Here is a 23,264-nt window from a genome sequence, read left to right on the forward strand (position 1 = left end):
CGACGACATAGGTGAGGTAAGGCGTGACCTGGACATGACTTCTTCGAGGTCGTCGCGGTACTACTAGCGGCGGTGGCAAGAGGACTCTGCTGGATACATCTGGTCGCCGCGTTACGCGCGCACGTGATCTTTGCGTCACGGGTCACACGCGACGCGCCGTGTTCGTTGCGTCGCGTCGCGCGTTGATCTCTTCCACCACCGCGACCCTTCCTCCTTCCCTGGCACGATGCCCGCGCGCACTGCCGCACCTTTTGACCTCGAGTCGTTAAAGACTGCTCTCCCGAAGATCTTTGACCAGGTCCAGAACACGACCGCCAACCACCAGAAGAACTACATCGCCCTCTACAAGCTCCAGTCCGATGCCGCCAACATCAAGCAGGCCGTCCAACGTGGCAAGAGCGACAAACTCATCGGCGAGAAGGCGTTTGAGTCTGCCTTCGTTGACATGCTCTTACGCGTCTTGCCTCTCAAGAAGGGCACACCGGTAGCCGACCGGAGCATCAAATTCATGACGGGGTATGCAAAGTTCATCACGGAGAAAGGTACGTCCGTTCTTTGCACGATTCGGTCTCAACGTGAGACGTGTCGTAGATCTGGAGGAGCGTCAGAAAAATGGGCTGGACGAGGAAGACGACACGACCTCCGAACGGTTCCTCTCATACCTCCTCAACTTCCTCCTCGACGGCTGCAACGCCAAGGACAAGATCGTCCGCTTCCGCGTATGCCAGTGCATAGCGGACACCATTGTACACTTTGGATCCATCGAGTGCGTATAACTTGCATGCTCAGGCTCACAAACTGACGTCTCGCAGCGAGGATCTCTATGCGAGGCTGCGCGCCACTCTGCTCGACCGCCTCCGGGATAAGGAAGCAACCATCCGCACGCAGGCCGCTGCGGCGCTTTCCAAGCTCTCGTTTACAGAAGACCTGGATGAACTTGACGAAGACGACACGCCCATCCTGGAAGTCGTACTCGACGCTCTTGCGTACGACACATCCCCGTGAGTGATACATTCCCTTGTCAATACTCTGCTTTCTTTCCTCGTGCAGACGGACGCTTGACACATGCGCTCATGGGCATCCATCCGTTAGTCTCATTATTTATCCTCACCCTGACGAAATACGGGACGGGACTTTTCGCTCCCTCGTCCTGGGTGCATGAGAGTGTGCGCCGAGTTGGCGGCGCGTTGTACGTGCATATTTGGAAGTAATGGCTGGATGCAGGTGATATTCTTGGCACCGTAAGGCGAGAGGGCAGTTGGCCTGGGCCTCCATACAAACATCACCAGATGTTACAGTGCGATGTCCTTGCACACTTTCTTCTCCCACCGTGCGGGAACCTCGCCCAATAACGTCCGGTTACCACATTACGCATTTTGCATCCACAACCTGTTGAGACGCGCCATAGACTGGTGTTCTTGCTGTAGTGCATCAGTTATTGCTGTATACCAAACCGTGCGGAGTCATCAGCTCGACCGGGATATCTGTGTCCCCCTCGGCGTAACTCTGTCCCTCAGGTCGAACGCTGATATTCACAATCAACCCCACAGAGATGTTCGGAAGGCAATCATCCAGAACCTCCCTCCCGGCCCAGCGATCCTACCTCCGATCCTCGAACGCTCGCGCGATGTCGACGGCGGTATCCGCAAGTTGGTGTATAGCAGTATACTCGAAAAGTTCTGTCTTCCTCCGGACGAGGCCTCGACAGGCACGATTGGCTTCACGCATCCCAAGGCGCTGTCGATTGCGCAGCGAGAGATGATCGTGCGTAATGGTCTTGGCGACCGTGAGGCCTCCGTAAAGGCCGCAGCGGCGCAGCTCCTCGGGCACTGGGTGGACGTCGTCCGGAACGATGGCTCGAAGAAGGAGGACAGGGATGCGAGGGGCAACGTGAAGAAGGAGGTCAGCGAGGAGACGATCGAGGACCTGCTGGCGTTCCTCGGCCTGTTCGACCTCGCGGAGGGCAAGGTTGCGGACGACGCGCTGAGCAGCGTGTTCGAGACGCGGATCGACATCTACGAGCACCTCGAGTTCCCGGAGGAGTACTGGTCGGAGCTGACGCCGGAGCGCGCATTCCTTGCACGCGCGTTCATCGACAAGTGTGTGGCCAAGAACGACCGCAACAAGGTGGACTCGACTTTGCCTGTGACGACGGCGATGGCGTTCCGGATCCAGGACGCGTACAACGCGCTCGTGCAGCAGATCCACGACGACGAGGCGCTCATGCAGGACCCTGAGGCGGACGAGGACGAGGAGGCACACGCAGCGCGTGAGGATGCGCGGCTGGACCGCGAGCTCACGATTGGCGAGCTGCTGAAGCTCGGCGTCAACCTCGACTACGGCGACGAGATCGGTCGGCGGAAGATGACGCAGCTCGTGCGGGGCATGCTCGCACAGGACGTCCTCCCTGAGCCGCTACTGCAAAACGCGCTCGACGTCCTCCGCGTGCTGACTCCAGACGAGAAGGACCTGATCCGTGTCGTTGTCGAGGTTGTGCACGAGCTGCGCGACCCTGTAGACGAGGATGGCGAGGAGAAGGGCGACGTCACAGCCGACCCTGACGAGAGCATGACCGAGCTCGGGAGCCCGAAGAAGCAGCCACGCATTCCCCAGCCCCCGAAACCCGTGTCCGAGATGACTCCGGAGGAGAAGGCGCGGGCGGACGCGGTGGACTTGAGGTGTCTCGCGCTGTGTATCGGGATGCTCGAGCGTGTAAACGGCGTGAGTGTGGAACGGACTCTGAGCATGTACCGATGGGCTGATCGCCGGCAATGACAGACTTTCGAGGATAACGTTACTCTTGAGGGCATCCTCACCGAGCTGATCGTTCCCTCTGTCAAGCGGCGGGAGATGGCTCTTCGCGAAAAGGGCTTGATTAGCTTAGGACTGTGCTGCCTAATTGCACGGGTACGTACCTTCCATGCCGTCCAAATGACTCAGACTGACGACCCCCCAGCGCATGGCTCTGAGCTCGTTCCAGCTGTTCCTCAGCCAAGTGTCCTCCGCACCCGAGGTCATCAAGGTCCGCGTGCTGCAGATCATCTTCGACATCCTGATGGTGCACGAGGGCGTGTTCCTGAGCGCGGACAACCCGAACGGCGAGAAGATCATCGAGTTCCTCCTGCAGCTGCTCGGGAGCGAAGAGAGCGACCGTGTGCAAGCGCTGCTGTGCGTCGGAATCTCGAAGCTTATGCTCGCGGGCATGGTCGCGGACGAGCGTGTGCTCAGTACGCTTGTGCTTGTGTACATCTCGCCTGAGACAGCGGAGAACCAGGAGCTGAGACAGTGCTTGTCGTACTTCTTCCCCGTCTATGCGTACTCGTCGGCGGCGAACCAGGACAGGATGCGCAAGGTGAGTGGTGGTGCATTGCATTTGGGTATGCTGAGTGGATGCCGATGCTTCTATGTAGATCTTCATCCCGTTGTACGAGCAGCTGACGAAAGCGTACGCGGAATGGGACGGAGATGACATGGTCTCTCCTGCACAGATCGCGTTCATGTTCGTTGATTGGACCGATCCCGTCCATGCCTCGTACGTCTTTCTATCTGACCCTCTCCACATCTATACTGAACTGTATGCTAGACAAGCGGTCAAGGGGCTCCGCAAGGGCGCCGAGAAGGATCCGATTCACATCCACTTTGCCCAGGACATCCTCAAAGCGTTGTTCAGTGCTGACTACGACAGTGAGGCTCTCGCTCTGCGATGACATCCAGTGTGCTGACCTCGCTCGTTCGTCATAGAGGAGGAGCGGAAGGTACTCATTCAGATGCTCGGCAAGTTGACCCTCCCTGACGAGGTGGACGACGACAAAGTCCGCGTCCTCAAGCTGCTAATCAATAATCTCCGCACGGTATGCTCGCATGCGGCCTTTCGTTGCTTCGATAGAATGTTGACCCGCATACGTGCAGCGGCGGCCACCGCGAGACACGACGGCGAAGAATGCCTTGGCGAAGTTCGATGCCGCTATCGCCAAGAAGTACGAGAAGCAGCTGGAGAACTTCAGTGACGAGGAATTACGGAAGCTCGAGGAACTCAAGGACCTGTTCGAGTTCCTTGACGACATCATTCCCCTGGAAGACGACGAAGACGAGCCCCCGAAGAAGGGCAGGAAGCGGTTAGTCATTGACCCGCCAATGTCGAGTACAGTTCTGATCTCAGTGGGATATCAGTCGTTCTATGAGTGTGGCCACGGAAACGACGACCGCGAGCACGGCGACTGACCGCAGCCCACCGCCCTCGCCCAGGGGCAAAGGCAAAGCGAAGTATGTCTTGTCTTTCAAGCTGGTCGCCGATCAGAATGTCTCATATTGTTCACACGTGATACTAACTTCTCGACACAGACGTCGACGGCTTTCCCAGTCAGATGACGAGTCTGATGACGACGACAACGACGACAACAGAACGGAGGCGTCGAGGGCATCGCCGGCGGCCACGCCCGTGCCCACGCGAGCGATGCCCAAGCGAAATGCGTGAGTGTCGGCTGCCTGCGCGTCCCTCTCTTGTGGGGCCGGGCTGGCGATTGAAGCGAGATTAACGTTATTGCCCGCAGCGCGGAGAAGTCGAAGAAGGCGACGCACAAGGCGTTTGAGCCCATCGTGATCAGCTCGGATGACGAAGATGACGACGAGGATGATGAGGACGAAGATAACGAAGCGACCCCAGTCGCGAAGTCACGGGCGAACGGCGCCAGGCGGTACGTCCCGTCCCCCCGTGCTGCGTTGCCGTAACCAGCGCATGCGCCGAACTGAATGGACTCTCGCTTGCTCACACACTCCTCCGTTTGCCTATGTATAGACCGCCGCCGCCGCCGCCGAGGTCGTCGAGGCTGAAACAGGAAGCGCAGATTGACGAGGACATTGATGACATGCTGGATGATGATGCTGGGAACGTCACCAAGGATAGCATCATGGACTCGTCGGAGGACGAGGAAGAAGACGAGGTCGACAATATCCTCTAGACTCTGAGTTGGAGCTGCGCTCGTTCAGGTGTTCGTGATTTGCGCGACGATAGGCAACAGTGCCGGGTTACCCTGATCTATCGCTATCTTATCCCCCATGCTATTATGTTGTACTCTAGGTGTTTTCCAGGTACCCGTGTCGATTTGTATCCAGACTCCGTTGCTGCAGTATGCTCCTCCGTCCCGACCCAAGTCTACGCGACATTCACAACGATGCCGTTCGTCTGGAGGCTCGCCTCCTTGACGGCCTGTCGAGCAAAGACACACAGGTGAGTGAGTATACTTTCGTCAACATCTTAACAGGCTGAGGCTGGATGTCGAGAACACTCACCCCGACCATCTGCAGGTGCGTGAGACTCAGGATGTTGTCGCCCTGGTCGGAGAACTGCGGCACCTGCACCGTGAAGGTCTGGTGCAAACCCTTCTCCGGCGCACTCGGGTCGCGCTGCGGGTTGAACTCGCCCTTGAAAAGGATGGTGCCCACACCAGGCTCGCCCGGGGTCCCGCATGGACCCGTCAGGCAGGGGGCCAAACCGAGGACGACCGCTACTTGGACGTCGTCCGTGGCCGATTCCTGTGATGAACAGCACGACGGTTGGCGTCAGCATCGGGACCGCGCATGGAGTAGGAGGTCAAAGGCGCACGTCTTGGTGGACGTCTACTACGAGTGTACTTCCAGCGGTGATGGTGCTGCCGTTTGTGGGCGAGATGATGAGTGCCTGCTGGGCGAGAGCTGAGAGAGCGAGGGAGGCGAGGACGAAGAGAGTCTTCATGATACTGCTGCTAGTGAGTCCGGGAGGTGCTGTTTGCTGAGGCCTTTGGGATCAGCTGAGGTTAACTGGTTTGCTGCTGTAGTTCCACCTCGCCCCCTCACTCGCCTTATACACTCGACCAGCCGTTCATCGTCGGGCTCGAGAACCCATGTGCAGGCCTTCTCTCCCGCCCACCACATCGAACAGAAACACACCGACGTTCACCCCGGTGCATTGCGACGTTCAGAGCGCTCGTCCGCCCGACACCGATGTCAAGCAAGAATCGGGCGGCGCTAATTCAAACCTTCGACATTGAGCGGCCCGGTCTCTTCTTGCCGATCAACTACATACACCTGGATCTGCAAGACGACGTGTTCTGGTTCTGTGCGCGGGGGCCGGAATTCCGCGGTTACTCATTGCATGCACAGTAACATATCAGTGCCAATTGTCAGCGCATCCTCGCGTCCGAGGCCAGCGGAGAGGTACATAGCACTCGGCACTCGGGTCCAGTATGTATGCTCCCAGTGGCACTGTCGCCCGACGTCGACTGCGAGGCTGAAACGTCGCGCCGATGCAAACGACGTACTTAGGCAGGGAAGGTTAGCGGGCTCTCTTGACGCCATGCGATGTGCCGTTTGTTTTCCGGGCTGGGGGAGCCTCAGCTGTGGTGCCGGCTAGACACTGGAGGCATTTCTGAGTCCGCGTATGGATCGCGTGGTGCGCGATAGGCGACGTCAGCCTCGTACAGATCGCTTGCCATATCAATGCACTTGGTCGATGGTCGTGGTTTGCGGACGTGCAGCAGAAACCTTGAAGCTAATTAGTAGTATGGCGCCTTGGGACTCAGCTGAGAGTTTGAGGGTTGGTATAGTTGCTGCGCACGGTGCTTTGCTATCATTGGCGGCGACACGTAGCCTGCAGGGTCAGCGAACGGCATGCCCAGCGGCGATCCACTCGAGGCGTTCGGGGCATCAATGTTCACTTCTTCTCGTACAATTGTGACATGACACCGCTTCGGCGCAGTGCTCTAAATGCCCGTGTGACCTTACAAAAGCTGCAATCCTATTGGTCCGAGACCGGCGAAGCCATTCTCGGGCCCGCTATACGCCAGCTGAGCCCGCACAAACGTCTTTTGCACGACACCGCTCAACGTTAGGCCCTCGTAAGGGGTTAGCTTGTTCTTGAAATTGAGCGACTCCTTCGTGACCTGAAACGCGATCGCCATGAGCATGAGCTGGTGCCGCACACGCACAAGACATCGTGTTGGGCATATCCGCCTACCGTGGTTTGCGCATCGGGGTCCCAGACGATCATGTCTGCGTCGTACCCCACCTTCAGCTGCCCCTTCCGATCCGATAGGCCGGCGTGCTTCGCAGTCTGCACGGACAGCCAATCCACGATCCTCCCAATGCTAACGCCGCGCTTGCGCCCCTCTGTCCATAGAAGGCTGAGCCCAAGACCCAGGGTGCTGATGCCGCCCCACGCGCTCATGATGTCACCCTCTTCCATTTTCTTGAGCGAAGCCACGCAGGGACTGTGGTCGCTGACGACGCAGTCGATGGTCCCGTCCAGGAGGGCCTCCCACAACGCCTCCCGGTTCGCGTCCTCGCGTATCGGGGGACAACACTTGAATTCGGGGCGGCCATGCGGGATGTGCTGTGCTGAGAGCGTGAGGTAATGGAAGCACGTCTCTACCGTCAGAGGCAGGCCCGACTTCTTCGCTGCCCTGATCAGCGGGAGCGCCTCTGCGGCGGAGAGGTGGACGATGTGCAGCCTAAGATTGGGATACTCCTTGTGAAGGGCGGTGATGAGTTCAATAGCATCCACCTCGAGCTGCTGCGGCCTAGAAGCGAGGAACGTCGAGTATAGGGTAGGATCCGTGGAGTCGGCCGGGGCCGACTTGGCCGGTGACTTTTCAAGTTCCGCATGGAAGCAGAGCACAGTGCGGCTTTCCTGCCAGTGGTACGTATAATTAACGTCGGGAGGATCCTCGCAATTAAGAGGGCCATCACGCGTACCTTCAATTCATCCATTGCATTGCGGAGGTCGGCCTCGCTCACACACGGGAATTCCTGTGGGCGTGCTGATAAGAATAACCATCGCTTTGCGTACCGTACCTCCCAGAGAACTCACGTCGACTCCACTTTCAATGAGGAAGCATTTGAACCCCCTCACTCCTGCATCCACGAGCGGCTTCAGATGAACCTGGGACGCAAGACAGGCCATCAGCGTTCATCTCGTGGCGCATGGTACCGCATAATCCACCTGGTTCCCCGGGATCACGCCACCCCAGAATGCGACGTCTGTCCAGCACTGCCCGCGAGCAGCCTTGAGTTTCTCCTCGAGATTTGCCACAGACGTCGTCGGTGGAATGGAGTTGAGAGGCATGTCGACAACCGTGGTCACTCCGCCAGACGCCGCTGCACGCGTGCCCGTCCAGAACCCCTCCCAGTCTGTGCGGCCGGGCTCGTTGAGGTGGACGTGTGCACTGGTTTAGAAATAGTGCGGTTAGTGGCATGCCCAAGGACCGGGAATCTAGATAGCGGACGTACTCGACTATTCCAGGCAGGATGTAGTGGTTCCCTGCATCTGTCCAGTGGGCATCGCCGACGTCTGGAAACTCCGCTCGGGAACTGACTTTGTCCAGTACGTCAATGATCTTGCCGGATTCGACGTCTGCGATCACGGTGGCTGGCCGAGGCTGTCCGCCGCCCAGGACGACGTTGCGGCCTGTGAAGACTGCGCGTTTCGAAGACATGCTGAGTGCTGGACGGTTAGGTGCGCAACTACTTTGCAAATGATGGAGGAGGAAGGCAAGGATAAGTGACTCGGATACGATAGCTCAGGCTGCTATCAAGATACCTGCCGGTGTTAATTGCCGCATTAGGCAACTGGTGTGGTTGGCTCGGCCACGTGGTTAACAGCTGTGTCAACCAGCAACTATCCTCGTGCTACATGAATTGAGGGTTACAACCTTATGCGATGCTCGACGGTGTTAGAGAGTTCGTGTCGTGCGTATGGGGAAGGGGATGTGATGAACAAATATTGACCGTGTCAATTTGCCTGCCGGGATTATTTGTCACCCAGATAAGTGGGGAAAAGGTCCGAGAGCACAGCATGTAAGTCCATATTGGAGCTGACTGTGCATCAGCCCGGTGATCTGCCTGTGCAGTGCTGTGGTCTCTTGAACTCTACCGTCTCTCTGCTCACGCCGCAAGTACGCCAGGACAGGTATACTGCAGAGCCCTGCCCAACTGCCCGAACACGCTCGCCGAGGCCTGGCAAGACACTTGCGGTGTAGAAATTGCTGGGAAAAAATGATGCGTACCACTGGCTTGGGCTCCGCGCTCCTGCAGGGCATCAAACGGCCGAATTCCAGCCCTCCTCCCATGCCTCGACGGCGGCGTCCGCGCCTTCTTTCCCAACTTCCACGTCCTTCACGCCCTCTAGTCCTCGCTGCAATATGTCCAGACAGTTCTCTGCGCCTCCACCACCCTCGCTAGACATCCCGGCGGCATACACGGGTCCCCCACGCCTCCTCGTCTGCTCCGAGTGCAGCACGAGAATTGCACACACGTCTCGCCTGGTGTCCACAGTGAGTATCCTCTACGTTTATCCAAACGCGCAAATTGCGTATGCGCCCCTTGCGAAGCCCGGACCCGTCTGTGTATTGACGTCTGCGCGTCCGGCATTCCAGGCATTCCGCGGACACTCAGGGAAGGCTGCCATGTTCACCGAAACGTACGTACCTTTTCCCTTCTCTCACCTCTTCCGTCATCGTTCTCAACCCTGCTGCGATCGATGCTGCCTATGTCCCATGCTGCTGCCACGCCCGCCTTCTCCGCCTCCCTCGGACACGCTCCCGTAACGCTATTCAATCGCACCACACGCAATCGCACTTTCTTCGATCCGTAAATCCGCTGCACGATCCACGCTGCTATGGGCTCGTGCCGTCCCGGGACGACAGGCGGAATATCGCTCTCGACCCGCCCTCGATCCTCCTCATGGACTCGGGCACGTACACGATCCAGGAGTTCATCTGCAAGACCTGCGAGGCGTACCTCGGCTGGAAGTTCGTGCGCGCGCACGACGGGCCGGAGCGCTGGAAGGAGGGGCACTTCATCCTCGAGCTCGACTTTGTGCAGGAGCAGGACGCGTCCTCGGCCTCGTCCGCGGCGGGCGCAGATGACGACGGGCAGAGCCCCGTGCAGAGCCGCGAGGCGCAGGAGGCCGCTATCGCCGCGGGGCTGCACAAGCGCACGCTCTCCGTCGACCCGAAGCCTCCGAAGGGCGTGCAGCAGGGACGGCGCAGTGTTCTGCTCACGCCGAAAAAGCCACGGAGGATAGAGGTGGACGATTACGACGATGGGCCGTTCTGGAAGCCGAGATGAGGGCCTGGGTGGTGCTGCGTGGATGTGGAGATGCGCGATGGGAGGATGGGGAGATGTGCGGAGGTTAGGTTGGGTTGGGAGAAGAGGGTAGAGCGGAGGTCTGAGTCCAGAGGTGCGCTGTACATGCTCCCCCCCGTCTTGGATACCGATTCGTGCTGGACGCTGCTATCTTACTGCTAACCGTGTATTTTGTATTTTGCTTAATCGCTGCATCTGTCGTTGTATTCTTGCATGCTGTAGATCGCTTTGGAAGTCAGCTATAACGCGTCCTGCCAGTCGGTCCGGTCCAATACATTCTCCATGACATGACATAAACACGAGTTCTTCCAGGGTGAGTTTAAGTGTCTGGGGAAGTTGGTATGGACTCTCTCCGTAGCGGTGGGGAAACATGACTTGAAAACTGCTTATTCGGAATTCCAGCTCTGCAGATTGCGCTGTCACTTGGCGATAGTGGTGGCCTGTCGCTGCTAGCCTCGATCGCCCTACCCGTTGACAATGACAGAAGGTTCGACGGGCTTTCCGCATCGAGCTACATGTATGCATACTCCGCGCTTGCCACAGGTCACGACAGTCGTTGCAGTGACTACGGACTGTTGACTGCATCCAGACAACACGAGCTATTGGCCGATCACTGACACTGCAGCAAGGCACACCCGCGGACCACTAGCCAGAACAAGTCACAACCCTCGGCGCCACATCCCCAGGCCTCTGACCTCAATGCCATTGCCAACTCGCCAAGTGTGCCACGCGCGTCGCAGCGGCGAGCGCCGCAGCGCAATCACTAACCGCTACTGTACGCCCACGTCGGCCCTTCGCTACTTCCGTTCGCACTAGGGCACTAGGACGTCAGACAGCGAAGTGCACACCAGGGCCGAGTACTAGGTATGTATAGGAGCGCATTCGGTATGCAAGTCGGATGACACACCCGCCCCGACGCCGACTCCGCGATATGCCTGCCTGGTGCGGGCGCGAGACGTCGGCCGCCAGAGGAACGATCAGGGCCTCCCTGTCGCTTGTGTCAGGCCTCTCAGGGCCAGCACGTCCAGAGAGCAGGAAACATGCATATGACACAGGGATCTATCGGGCTGCGCTAAGCCACGGCCGCTGCTCTGAGACGGGTCGCGTCGCGTCCACCAGCCCTACCGTCTAAGTACTACGGGGTTCTGTACATACAGTCGGGTCGAGCCTCGGGACGCGAGAACGCGAGACACGGGGCTCGGGTGTCGCGAGTGCCACGCGATGCGAATCACTAGCCAAGTGCAGGACCGCGATGATTCCAGGTGCAGGAGTCGATGGAATATATACGTATGATGATGAGAGGTCGACGCGCGCTCCAGCCTGAGGCACAGTCACGCGCAGGGGTTTGTGGGTGGCCCACGGGAACTCTGGCGGGACGCGAATGACGCTATGTCGTACTGCAGCAGATAGCCGCAGGGCTGCGTGTAGCGTTGCGAATTCCGAACTGTGAATGTGCAGTCCAGCCCTCCCGCTTTAGGCTTCCAGAGTCCCAGCGTGTTCGCTCTTCTCTCCTTGCGTACGCGTAGTACATACCGCCGGTCCGCCCAATATTGCGGCGAGCATCATGGAAGATTTGGGGAAGTTCTTCGTTCGTCGACGAGGTGAAGGTGCCGCATGCGGAGCCGTTCGATTGTTCGTGCCTCTGCGACGGGGTCGGGGAACGGCGGTGTGGCCGAACAGAACAGAATTCCAGGCGAACTAGCGGACATCTATGTAAGACTAGGTCGAGGGTTGTACCCTTTGTTAACCCCATTGCGTATCGGGCACAAGGAAGAGACTAGCGCAAGTACTAGGAGAAGACAAGGCGAGATCTCTTCATGGCCGTTGCTGCGAGCATCAGGCAAAGTCGAGCTAACGGGAAGTAAGCAGAGTATTGTTAGAGGTTCAAACAACCGCCATAAGCGGAAGTATAAGCGAGCGCGAGAAGCTTTAGTTACGTAAGCCATACTCGACACGTGCGCACGAGACCGTGGCGCGTTGGGCGTCGTATACTCATTGGAACGGTGAACCGCTGCCACTTCTTGCTGCCGCTGCCATCTGCGAGCTCCCCGATGCTGGCGACCCAGACAATGTCAGACCCGCACGCGACATCGACCTCCGCGTCCCAGACGCTTGTGACTCCCCCCGAGCTCGAGCAGACCCTCACGCTTCTCACATCGCACCGTTCCGTCCTCGGGTATATGCTCCTCTCGAGAGGCCAGCCTGTGACGATCATCCGGCATTCTGGCGTCGTCTTCGAGGGCGAGCAGGGCAAGAAGTACGCGAGCGCGATTGCACGAATAGTCCACAGCGTGCAAACGGGCTTGGAGGACGTCAGCGGAGGACACAATGACGGGGTAAGTCCCAGTTTGGCCCCATTCACCTCCATTCGTTCTCGCTCTCCCCTTTCGTTCCCGTGTGGACGTTTATGGTTCACGGTTGACGTTCGCCTTGGGAAAAATCCGTGCAGGACGATATTCGGTTTATGAGGATACGAACAAAGCGCCACGAAATCATGATATCTCCAGGTGCGTCACGCGCAACGATCATCGCGCCTTCCCGCGGTGCGCACGACGATTGTGTCGGCTGGTTATTGACGAGCGGAACCCTTTCCATTGTCCTTCGCAGACGAACGCTATCTGCTCGCCGTGCTGCACGATCCGGCGACGTGAAGAGCCGCCAAGGATTCGATATTCGAATATTCGCAAGGCTCATCATCTCAAGACCTGTTGTTGAAGTCATAGATCTCAGACCGCCAGACGCGACGCGATCATTGTCATGGACCTGGATCCTTCCTTCGCCCGCCGTGCCGTGCGCCTCTTCTGGCATCTGCTTCTTAACCCAATATGTCTCAGTACGACTGTCTGGCAACCCACCCTGTAGCATTTGGATACCGACTAAATTATGACCCGCTGGCTTCAAGCATGGCGCACGATGGCCACGGACGAATCGCGTAGCAGCCCCAGACGATCGTGAGTCGATATGCATGGATTGACCAAGGCATCGGATGCCCAGTCTGCAGGTACATTGTTTACTCCCGTGCCACTGCCAGTGTATCGCGGGAGGCGGAGGAGAGACGGATGACGAGGCGCGACGAGGCCCGTTTGCGTCGGTGTGCCGGGTGCGCATCGATGGCCTCGCGAAAAGGGCGCATCACACGGATGGAGGGCGCCACATGAAAAGAGATGATAGATGGTGAGCGGTTCCTGAACGGAGGGCGTTCAGAAACGTTGAGGCTCGACGTGGGGCGGACAGACGATCGTGCAGGAGAGCGCGGCGGACGCGTCGGGAGCCGCATGTGGCCTTGCGCGGGCGTGGGGGCCACGCGAGAGCGAGCTCGGAGCCATCTGTCGGGCTCCTGAATCTAACCCGGGCAAGCAAGGGCGCACTCTGGGCGAGACTAGGGTAAATCATTGCTCGTGACGCGCGGATGGCGAGCAAAAGTGGTGGCGCAAATTGCTGCCACGGGGAGACAGACTACAGGCGATCGACGTCGTCGCTGCTGCCTCCTGGGTCGTCGTGGCTGCCTGCTGGGCCGCCGCCGCCGCCGTCACATGTGCACTGCGCGACTTAGGGGTCGGGGGCGGGCTGCACTGCTGCGAGGCTAGTACTAGTGCCCGCCGCCTGGGCTGGCCATGGCGGGCGCCGAGCGCAGGCTTATGTCCGAGCCGGACATGGTTGCCCCGGCGCCTGCGGTTGGAACCTTTCGGGCGCTATTGCGCAGCTGAAGCCAAATTTTGCCGTGGGCCTGTTCCTCTGGGCCCGCCCTTCCCCCAGAGGCCCATCCCTGCCCAGAAGACCGGCACCGACGTAGTCGGCTAGCGGCCCTCGTTTGAGGGTGTGCGGTGTGTTGCAGGACGAGTGCACACGGGATGCTGCGTGTGCGTCCACGGCGGTCGCTGGCGGTCGCTGTGTGCAGGACGGGCGCAGCTTCCCCGCCGTTGCCCGCCTTGGCGGAGATTGGGCTGGGGCGGGAGAATAAAGGATGGCTGGCAGAGAGGCGCACTAGGCCGCTTTCAAAACGGCCAATCTCGATGGAGCGCCTGCGCCACAGAAAGAGTGCGTGATAGGTTCTGTTCATCAAGGACGTGAAGAACATTCGTCTCCCGATCCAAACTGATTTCGTGGGATCGTGTACCAGCCAGATCGCCCTCGAGATTGCGTCCACGCTCCCGGGTCGTGCTCGAGACTCGCTCGCCTCCGCCCACCTTCCAATCGCGCCCTTTTTTCGATTAACGATTTCGCAACGACTCTTATAATCTCGCTTTCTCCCAGCCGATGCCCTCTCATAAAAGCACCCCGGGTCTTCTCCCGCTGCTCCCCTTGCCGTCCCCCCTCCCGTCTGCTACTCGCCTCCTCTCGTGCCTGACCCCCACACTCGTCTGCAGACGCGTCCAGCCATGTACCCCGCCACCTCTCGCCCGACCCCCGACGAGCTCACCATCATGTTCGAACACTGCACCGACCAGCCATACTACCAGGGCTCTTCTGGCATGGGCTCGGGCCGCTCCTCCCCCGCTACTTCCTCTTCTCCACCCACACCAACCGAGCTCTATCCTCATTCGCCGCTAGACGTCGCCGTCGCGTCCGAGGACAGCTGGAACCTCATTCCGTACGACGTCCCCTGGGGCTCCGAGTACTACCACTACCGTGCGGGCACCCTCCCCGGCCCGGACGGGCAGTGCATCTTCTTGCGTTCCCCTACCCCGCTCAAGAACCGCCGCACGCAGAAGGCGTGCAACAAGTGCCGTCAGCGTAAGGCCAAGGTGCGTGGCTGGTTACATTTCCATCTGCACCGCTTTTTGCTGACCCTGGCCTGCGTTCATCGATACAGTGCAGCGGTACCCGTCCCGCATGCACGCGCTGCCTCGCGCGCGGCTACATCTGCGAGTACGTCGAAGAGGACAAGCAGGACGCCAAGCCTGAGAAGCGTCCCTCCGTATCCCGCCAACACCGTCAGCGCCAGTGCTCGACGTCATCCTCCGAGTCTGCCGACGCGTCCTACACCATCTCCGACTGCGAGTCCTATAGTTACCCGCAACACAAGGTGGAGGAGCCCTCGACACCCGACCTCCTCTACCCCGATATCGATCGGTCGTACGAGTCGACGTCATCCCCGACCGAGTACGGCTCCCACTGGGACGAGTCTCAGTACACCATGGTCGCCAACTACGGCTACGAGCACCCGGCCGAGGCGTATGCCGACGCTCCACCAATGGCCGAGTATTACGAGCAGCCCCAATCGTACCCCGTCGCCGAGGATGCCCACGCATACCACCAGCACGACGCATCTCCCATGTACCACGAGGTCCCCGAGCACCATCCCGCCGCCGTCGCCGCCACCTCCGTGCACGCGCCTCGCCCTGTCCGCTGCACAGGGTCGCCGCCGTTCCTCTCGCCAGAGGTGCGGATGGGCGCGTTCCCCGTCCCGGCGGACGCACAGGGAATGCAGGGCATGCAGGGCGCGCAGGCCGTAGTCGGTATGCAGGGCATCGAGGAGATCCAGCACAACTCCATGCTGATCAGTCTCGCCTCTGGTGCTGAGCCGGCGCCGCAGATCGCTATCCCCCAGGTGCCGCCGATGGCGCCCACAGAGCCTGCGCTCGAGGAGACCGCCGTTGCCGTTGAGTAAGTGTCCCTTCTCTAACCTCCCTCGCCCCATGTCATCCTTCGTTGCGTTGTTTCTCCGGGCCTTGCTGACGTGCTTCGCCCGCCCAGATACGCGCAGCCTCAGGGCTTGTACTACTACGCGCCGACAGAGCCCGCGATGCAGTATCCCTACCTCCAGTACCAGTACGCTGTGCCGACATACACGACAGGTGCTGCACAAGAGGCCATCGCGCCCGCCATGCTCTATACCATGCCGATGATGATGGCGTAGGGTGGCTACCCTTCGCCGAGTCCCCGTCCGCGCTGCTTCGCGCCGACTTGTTACCCCATCGGCTCTAATGTTGTTGTTCGAATTTCTTGGTTTGTTCACTAATGGACTCTCTGCACTGTTGACGACAAGTACTGTATCCCCCTAGTAAGATATCTGCGTCGTAACTTATCCTCTGCCACCTCGCACTCGCCATCGCTCTCGCTGCCCCCTTCACCCTGCACCCGCAACCGCACCCCGCCCCTCGCACACATACATGATATACATGATACATGATGATGTCTACACCGGATATATTCGTACATACTACACCCCCTACACGTACCATACCTTTCCTGTATTACATCTGGGACCTTTCGTTGTCTGTTGGCTTGTCTTATTTACCCGCTACCTGTATTTGCACAGCCGTGTCGTAACTAACTCGTTTCTTCCTGGTCTCACTCCACCTTCGTCTGAACCGCACAACGACCGCACTGCGCGCCCCGCGCCGGCGACGCCAAGAGTCCCCCTTCAAACCGTGCTTGTCGATCTCCCGCCTAGTGCACTGCAAAGTTCAGAACGTGACGTCGCCGTCTGCGTTTATCTGATTGGCACTGGCACTGGCACTGACACTAGGAGTCGCGCTGAGCGGCCGCTGATCTGCCCCAGTGACCTCCACAGTGCGCTGTTGTGGACCCGTGGAATGATTGTCCTCGTAGTGATTGTGATAGAGTCGCGCCGTGCGAGATCCCATACGGCTACGCGCAACCGAAACGCGCGCCCGTGCGTTCAGGCAAGTCGGCTCCAGGGTGCGCGGTCGAAGCCAGAAGCTAGAAGCCCCGCGCGATTCGTGCACACTCCACCACGGTGCTTCGGGAGCCGGGGTCCAGGGGGAGGGGCGCCTGTTTCTGAGGCCTGAAGCGGGTGCAGTTGGCCTCGAGACCTGTGCACAGGCGGGACGCGTCCGCTGTCACGTACGGTCGGGCGGTGCAGCTTGCGTTGTACTTTAGAGTTCAAACGCTGGCCCCAGGCGCACGGCGCATATACAATTCTAGCCTCTAGCCTCTGGCCTCTAACTCTAGCCTCTCACTCTAGTGGAGAAAGGCTGAGGGCACTGGCATGCATGATGCATATGCAGGCTCGCAGCGACCGAACCTTGGAGGCGTTACGTACGGCTGCAGCCTTGCGATAGCGTTGTCAACGGACTAAAGCATGGTTCCCGGGCCCCCAGTCTCGATGGTTGCTGGTTGGTTGCTGGTGGCAGGGCTTCCATTCCAGATGCTGAGGCCGCAGCGCAGCATGCGCGATTGGCCCGAGGCGATTAACGTCAATGGTAGGCCCCCCTGAGGGCGTCTCGCCCGCCAATTCGTCCCCGCTGACCAAGCCATTACAAGAGAGCTGTCAACCAGCTGTCTGGGATGATGTTCTGGTGCCTCGTGGGTCTCTGCCTCTCGAGCGCAGGGTGTTCTCCCGGGCGCTTTGGATAGCCATAGTTCGCGCGATGGGCAGTACTGCTTGTAGTCGAGTGCAGCAGGGTCGACCGCGTGCCGCTAGTGCATGCGCTCAGCGAGTGCTGCCGAATATGTTCCCCCCTCATTCGGACTAGTGTGCTAGGGTCAACAGCTGTGGGTGGTTGGTGGGCACCCAGCACGCGTCGCCAGAACAGTCGGACGTGGCTCGGTGAACAGAGATCTTGTCGAAATCTTGCCGCCGACGAACGTGAGTGCAAGAAGTCGGAAGATGCTATGGGCAGCCGTAGGATCAGATGGAGTAGCGGACATCCGCCGGCATCAGTGAAGTATTTCGAAGCGTTCGGAGTTCTAGAGACGGGCGGAAGCCTGGCTGGCTATTAGGAGAGCTCCAAGTCCGCCAGGACGCAGCTAGTACGCAGTTGCGCCTTACGAGAACGTATCAGACACAGCTGCGATGAAAACGGACGGTGGGAATTCCAAATCGCCCGTGTCCTGGCAAGTTGCGACGTCACGGGCGTGCTGCGCGGGTCCCTGTGCTCGAATGTATAGAGAACCTGGGCGGGATGGTGGTCCGGCGCGGGCTGGTGGTGCGACTTAACCTTTATCATGGACGGGGTTGACACGGTCGACCAGTTGACAATGTTCATGATCTTCAGCGCCGCAAGGAGCCGCCGGGCGGGTCCCGGAAGCAGGATAAGGCAGGCGGGGCCACCAGTACTCGTGCCCGCTCGTAGAGTTTCCTCTTGCGGAAAGAAATTTGACGGTCACCGTCGTCGCAAATGGTACGGACGGTTCGGCGTCCTATGTACCGGCCAAATAGATGTGCGCAGGCTCAATATTGCACTGAGATGATGCCAGTTACCCTGGAATCAGGGATCAGGGTACAAAGGAAATATGCGAGATGAGGCGGGTGTCGGGAGTGTGGCGTACGAATGAGCACGTTTGAGTTGAGTTCATGAGCGATATGATGGGTTAGGTCCTCCCGCTGGACACTTGAGGCCCTGGTCGCAAACAAAGGCACGTCGTGGCTGAACGGCTGATTGCGGCGCTGCCTGCCAACTGGACAGTGAGCACCCGTACAACTTCATAGCGCACTGCCGGGATGGCATCGTTGTGATTCAGTAAGTGCGGACGTGGGGGAACGGACCGACAGCGAAGCATTGTGACCCGAGGATGGGTACAGGGTGTGTGGCTGGCGTGGCGTGCCGATGGGAGAGCATGGATACCAGGAGACGTCTGTACGGCCATGACAATGTCGCGGAACTTGAAAGCTTGGAACGCGGGCGATAGCGGTGTAACGGGCAGAGTCCATTCGCTGATGAGGTGTGCGCGTGTCCGTGCATGCGCCCCGAATGTCGCGCCCGGGAGCAAAAGTAAGACAACGCGGGAAGGCTCGAGGGGGTCGCTTCAGGTTAATCCGCAGCCTGCCTGAGGCTCGTGGCCCACAGGCACAGGCTTCAGCTCCTGCGTCCTAAGCCGGAGTTGGGAGGGTGGACCCACAAAATCAGGCGCTTGGGAGAGATGGAAAGGGCGCGGCGACGTCCGCCCTTTTCCGGTCGTGCTGGAAAAAGATGCGCGACCGTGGGTAGGCGCCCTAGAACTGGCCTCCCGGAGTGCGTCCGAGTCCGCGAGGAGTCCCTGGCGCGGTGTGACGCGTGTGGTTGAATGGATTACGGAAGCACCGAAGACCCGTCGTCCAGCGCGAGGCGGATAGGCTATGGGGGAATCGATCGTTTGTGCGCAGGGGAGCGACGCTACTGCATGCCACTGGCGTGCCGGGATGTCATGGAACATATCACCTGGGAACATCGGCCTGCACGCTTGGCTGTTTTACGTCTGAGGTTGGCGCATGGCCGACGATCCGTATTTCGAAGCGGACGGAGGTCAAGAACGATATTCATAACCGCACGGAGCGCGAGGGCGGACTCCTGTAAGTTTTCGGCAACTTACCGTACGACGTAACGGCTGGCAAGGCAAATGGGTTCTTTCAGTGCTTGTGTAGAGCGCAGGAATGGTTCTAAGGAAAGCTCCGAGGTTAGGCTCTAGGGCAGACGCGGTCGGACCGACGTACAATACAATAGCAAACCTCTGACGCAGTAATTTTGGCAGAAGGCACATGCGATACGTGAGATAGTAGAAGTTCGCAGAGGCTGGGGCGGGATTCTCCAGCTGGTTGGCCGCGTGTTTTCCCTCATCATGATGACCTGAGGTGAGAATGCTGACGAGACGAACGAGCTGACTGGCTCAGAGGCTGGTTCTTCGACTTCGTCGCTCGTTTTCTATGAAACCCTCAAGTGTCAGGCTGAAGCATGGAAGTCCAAGAGCAATCTAGGCACACATACGAGTTCCACACCGCGCGCACGCAGCGACGTAAGGAAGCCGGGACATTGTATGCGCTATAAATTTCTTGCAAGGACACTGGCATGGACCGCGGGGATGAAGCAACGATGAAGGCCGGGGTCACTCATTCCCCGGTCTACAAACCTAAACCATAGTTACTGAAACACTGCCAGTGAGAAGTCTGCGGACAGCCGGCGGTGCCGAATACAGATTGTACCTCCGTTGCATTTCCGTACAGGCGGAGACCTCGAGAGAAGGGAGTGGTGAGTAAACCTATAAGGTTCAGGGTGCTACCATGCTAGACACGCCCCAATAGGTGAATGAACACGTCCCGAGGGCCGAGGGCCGAGGGTCTATAGCGGCGGAAGGTCAGGATAGTACCGTGCGGGTCTCGAACAGGATGGCCTTACGGATGGTCAAAAGCGTTTCATGATCGGGAGTCAGCAGGGGGCTCTTTCAGGGGATTTTCTACCCGCGCCTGGTCTAAAAGAACATCGAGACCCTTCTCCTTCACAGCTCTCTGCAGACGCGGGGGTCAAGACGGGGATTCATCAGGGTGTCATCAAACCTAGGGGGTCGTACCTGCACGCAGTCCTTGTACTCTCGCCAGAGCTGCCCGCAGGACCTCTCGAACTCGGCCGCTTTCTCCTGGGAGAACTTGATCCGCTGCTCCGGCGTGATCGAAGCCGACACCGCGGGCTCCAGGTAACCCTCAAACCACGCGTTGAAGCACGCATCGTACTTGCGCTTCAGCGGCGTGCACTCCTCAGCAAGACTTGACGCCATGTCCCAGACTCAAAGACGGCTGGATAGAGATAGGTAGACAGCGAGGAGAAGAAGACCGGGGACTGGCGTGGTGGTTTCGGCACAAGCTGCAAACAAGCTTCTAAGTTTCACAGACGCCCATGACATATGTGCCACGTGGACTCTGTACAGAGGCCGCCGCCAGCGTCTCGCCTGCGCGTACGGATCTGCGTCGGTGTTCATCTCGTCTGCTGCCACCATGGTCCTTGTCCTCGTTATTGGCGACCTCCACATCCCCCATCGCATCCACGACCTTCCCGCCAAGTTCAAGAAACTCCTCGTGCCTGGAAAGATCCAGCAAATTCTCTGCACCGGCAACGTCTGCGACCGCGAAACATATGAGTACCTGCGTACAGTCTCGCCGGATGTCAACGTCGTGAGGGGTGACTACGATGAGGTGTGTCCCATGAGCATGAGGTGGTTAACTACCTCTGACCCTGTTTGCTCCATTAGAGCTCCTTCCCCCTCTCCGTAACCGTGGCGCACACTCCAATCCGGATCGGCGTGATCCACGGGCACCAATGCGTTCCCACAGGAGACCTCGACTCACTTAACGCCATCGCGAGGCAGTTGGATGTGGACGTACTTGTGTCGGGACATACACACACGTAAGTCTTATGTCTTGACGTTGTCCCCGTCGCTTCGCTTCGGTCAAACCAAGTATACGGGCCCGAAGTTGCTAGGCTCCACTGTTCATGCGCTGGTTGGTTAGTTCCTCGTGCTCCGTGCAGTGCAGACAATGCAGGTCTGCTGCTGAGCAGAACTAGGGCCTGATATCCCGTTTGGTCTGTGTTATCGCTCGCCCTCCCCTCTGCGCTTCCAAGGTTGTTAGAGTTCGCAAGATCACGGACTCTTCTGCCCTGTGACGTGCTCGCGACCGCACTTGCCCCCAGTGCTGAGCACCCCGGAGAAGGGTTATGACGGTTCCATTCGCTTCCGAGGACTTCTTGGACATGGCCATGCGTGCCATCTTGGATGGTCCGGGTGTGCCTGGTCTAGCCGCCCTGTAATGAATATTGAACTCTCTGCTACTGTCCGTGGCTTGTGCTACATGTTCCCTTGAGATGTGTGGCGTATACATCTTGTGGACTAGAAGCAGAACTTCCTTGTCATGAATTGTTCAATGCTGGCATGCACTGAATCTCATCCTGTCAAGTTTGACACTGACGTACAGGGTGTGTGGAAGTGTCGTAGTTGAGTTATCGGGGCCCGGTTACTCAGCGATATTCCAACCTCACAAGCTTCCGTGTCGCTGTCCTAGTCCGACCTGCCCGCAATGAACCGCACTCTTGACACCGGCGTATCGCACGCCGGATGGAATTGCCGATGCAATGGTCCTAATTGTGCTGCGGCGAACCTGCGCTGACGTATCGCTATCTCAGTTTCCAGGCAGTCGAGTATGACAACCGCTTCTTCGTCAACCCAGGCTCCGCAACCGGCGCGTGGATAGGCAGCTACAATGGGTGCGTTCTCCTCATCTCCGCTGTGGAGCCGTATCTCATCCATCTCTAATCGCCAGCGATATCACCCCATCGTTCGCCCTCATGGATATCCAAGGTCCCGTGGTGGTCACATACGTATACCAGTTGATTGAGGGCGAAGTCCGTGTGGAGAAGATCGAGTACAGGAAGGAGCCTGAGCCGGTCCGGGAAGCGCCGCGCCCGACTGCCATGCCGCAGAGCATCCCCTCCAGCCCCGGCCCCCAGCACGCACAGAGCGTCTGGTGAGCGTTTTGCCGTCGATGTGAGCGGACGGCTGTTCAATGTCGTGGTGCGTGGATGTACGTGTTGCTGTACCCAGTTTCGCTTCTGGATTGTATTATTATCCTGCATTTTTCAGTGCGCAGGCCCCGAGGCGGACTGCGAACTGCTCTAACTCGGAACTTAGCGAGGTTTCTGGTGCGCGATTGCTTGCAATGGCAAGATTGGTGGCCCTAGGCCTCCCTCGCCGACGCGAAGTGAGCTCCATGCGCTATCGAAATACAAATGCGTCGCCGCACGGCCGCACGGGGCTTCCAAAGAACCTTCACCGCAATATCAATGACGGGGTAACGATGTTACGCACAGGGATCTGCAGATGACGTGCAGGGTGGTGTCTCCGCAACGTTCGCACTCGTTTCAAGTTCACAAGGCAAGGTCGGTCTCACACGAATGAAGACTGACCGGCTCAACAAAACGAACGTGTCTCTCTCTCGACGAACCAAAACCTGCACACAATACGGTCTTATATCGTTTACGCTACGCTCCCGCGCGCTGTCGCCGGCTCGGAAGCAAAGGAGAGCCTGCAACTGGGGCCGTGGGTGTTCAGTACACCCGGCAAATCCGTGACCGCCGTTGCCAGTGGCCCTTACAGGGCGTGGCAGTGGTACGCGCAGCGCGCTAGGCGACGCGATGGCGTGGCGACTGGCCCGTGCAGTTTTCCGTTCTCCGCGAACCCTCCAGCATGCCAAGGGTCCGCGTCCTCCTTCCAGTATTCGAGGACCGAAGGATCCTCTCCCTTCGGCCAGGTTGGAGGCAGGACCCTTGCCTGGACCCGCGGCGCGGGGCGACTCTCTGGCAAATGTTTTGCAGTTCTTTTGGGTTCGGTTCGGTTTCATTCCGGAGCTGCCTGCCTGCCTTGACGACGATGGACCGGGCGGGACAAGGGCGCACGATTCACGACGTCCGGTCGGGGCTTGGGAGTCAGACTATGAT

The 23,264-nt window shown here is 58.9% G+C and overlaps 10 protein-coding genes across 10 annotated transcripts; 6 read left to right on the forward strand and 4 right to left on the reverse strand.

Annotated features, from left to right (window-relative positions):
- Positions 1-193: 193 nt before the first annotated feature.
- Positions 194-5,151, forward strand: L226DRAFT_537092 (ARM repeat-containing protein). The gene is made up of 14 exons (XM_067681249.1): positions 194-542; positions 592-766; positions 813-1,001; positions 1,551-2,721; positions 2,779-2,907; positions 2,957-3,352; positions 3,411-3,532; positions 3,584-3,684; positions 3,742-3,851; positions 3,910-4,115; positions 4,171-4,263; positions 4,342-4,470; positions 4,551-4,694; positions 4,796-5,151. The coding sequence occupies exons 1-14, from the start codon at positions 227-229 to the stop codon at positions 4,956-4,958; spliced, it is 3,444 nt and encodes a 1,147-aa protein (XP_067533158.1). The 5' UTR covers positions 194-226; the 3' UTR covers positions 4,959-5,151.
- Positions 4,759-5,930, reverse strand: L226DRAFT_150075 (uncharacterized protein). Its single transcript, XM_067672428.1, has 4 exons — positions 5,837-5,930; positions 5,603-5,774; positions 5,290-5,532; positions 4,759-5,206 (listed from the first exon to the last, which is right to left on the reverse strand). The coding sequence occupies exons 1-4, from the start codon at positions 5,908-5,910 to the stop codon at positions 5,153-5,155; spliced, it is 543 nt and encodes a 180-aa protein (XP_067533159.1). The 5' UTR covers positions 5,911-5,930; the 3' UTR covers positions 4,759-5,152.
- An 825-nt stretch (positions 5,931-6,755) lies between these two features.
- Positions 6,756-8,468, reverse strand: L226DRAFT_466739 (allantoinase; the record flags this gene model as incomplete). Its single annotated transcript, XM_067675998.1, has 6 exons — positions 6,756-6,917; positions 6,992-7,663; positions 7,729-7,782; positions 7,844-7,915; positions 7,976-8,198; positions 8,263-8,468. The coding sequence occupies 6 exons, from the start codon at positions 8,466-8,468 to the stop codon at positions 6,756-6,758; spliced, it is 1,389 nt and encodes a 462-aa protein (XP_067533160.1).
- Positions 8,469-8,919: 451 nt separating this feature from the next.
- Positions 8,920-10,412, forward strand: L226DRAFT_537095 (yippee-domain-containing protein). The gene is made up of 3 exons (XM_067681250.1): positions 8,920-9,305; positions 9,408-9,451; positions 9,678-10,412. Exons 1-3 carry the CDS (start codon positions 9,174-9,176, stop codon positions 10,099-10,101), a joined length of 600 nt encoding a protein of 199 aa, XP_067533161.1. The 5' UTR covers positions 8,920-9,173; the 3' UTR covers positions 10,102-10,412.
- Positions 10,413-12,188: 1,776 nt separating this feature from the next.
- On the forward strand, positions 12,189-12,770 carry L226DRAFT_466974 (uncharacterized protein; the record flags this gene model as incomplete). The annotated part of the gene is made up of 3 exons (XM_067676019.1): positions 12,189-12,455; positions 12,569-12,626; positions 12,727-12,770. 3 exons carry the CDS (start codon positions 12,189-12,191, stop codon positions 12,768-12,770), a joined length of 369 nt encoding a protein of 122 aa, XP_067533162.1.
- Positions 12,771-13,467: 697 nt separating this feature from the next.
- On the reverse strand, positions 13,468-14,347 carry L226DRAFT_150193 (uncharacterized protein). Its single transcript, XM_067672430.1, has one exon. It carries the CDS (start codon positions 14,195-14,197, stop codon positions 13,709-13,711), a length of 489 nt encoding a protein of 162 aa, XP_067533163.1. The 5' UTR covers positions 14,198-14,347; the 3' UTR covers positions 13,468-13,708.
- A 151-nt stretch (positions 14,348-14,498) lies between these two features.
- On the forward strand, positions 14,499-15,979 carry L226DRAFT_466797 (uncharacterized protein; the record flags this gene model as incomplete). The annotated part of the gene is made up of 3 exons (XM_067676003.1): positions 14,499-14,864; positions 14,933-15,726; positions 15,817-15,979. 3 exons carry the CDS (start codon positions 14,499-14,501, stop codon positions 15,977-15,979), a joined length of 1,323 nt encoding a protein of 440 aa, XP_067533164.1.
- Positions 15,980-16,106: 127 nt separating this feature from the next.
- L226DRAFT_150184 (uncharacterized protein) lies at positions 16,107-17,022 on the forward strand. Its single transcript, XM_067672429.1, has one exon. It carries the CDS (start codon positions 16,233-16,235, stop codon positions 16,872-16,874), a length of 642 nt encoding a protein of 213 aa, XP_067533165.1. The 5' UTR covers positions 16,107-16,232; the 3' UTR covers positions 16,875-17,022.
- A 3,172-nt stretch (positions 17,023-20,194) lies between these two features.
- Positions 20,195-20,553, reverse strand: L226DRAFT_466753 (uncharacterized protein; the record flags this gene model as incomplete). The annotated part of the gene is made up of 2 exons (XM_067676000.1): positions 20,195-20,287; positions 20,350-20,553. 2 exons carry the CDS (start codon positions 20,551-20,553, stop codon positions 20,195-20,197), a joined length of 297 nt encoding a protein of 98 aa, XP_067533166.1.
- A 187-nt stretch (positions 20,554-20,740) lies between these two features.
- L226DRAFT_537098 (Metallo-dependent phosphatase) lies at positions 20,741-22,475 on the forward strand. The gene is made up of 4 exons (XM_067681251.1): positions 20,741-20,968; positions 21,025-21,179; positions 21,954-22,034; positions 22,091-22,475. Exons 1-4 carry the CDS (start codon positions 20,771-20,773, stop codon positions 22,296-22,298), a joined length of 642 nt encoding a protein of 213 aa, XP_067533167.1. The 5' UTR covers positions 20,741-20,770; the 3' UTR covers positions 22,299-22,475.
- The last annotated feature ends 789 nt before the right edge of the window (positions 22,476-23,264 follow it).

This window comes from Lentinus tigrinus, assembly GCF_003813185.1.
Source record: "Lentinus tigrinus ALCF2SS1-7 unplaced genomic scaffold L226scaffold_22, whole genome shotgun sequence".
Lineage (NCBI taxonomy): Eukaryota > Fungi > Basidiomycota > Agaricomycetes > Polyporales > Polyporaceae > Lentinus > Lentinus tigrinus.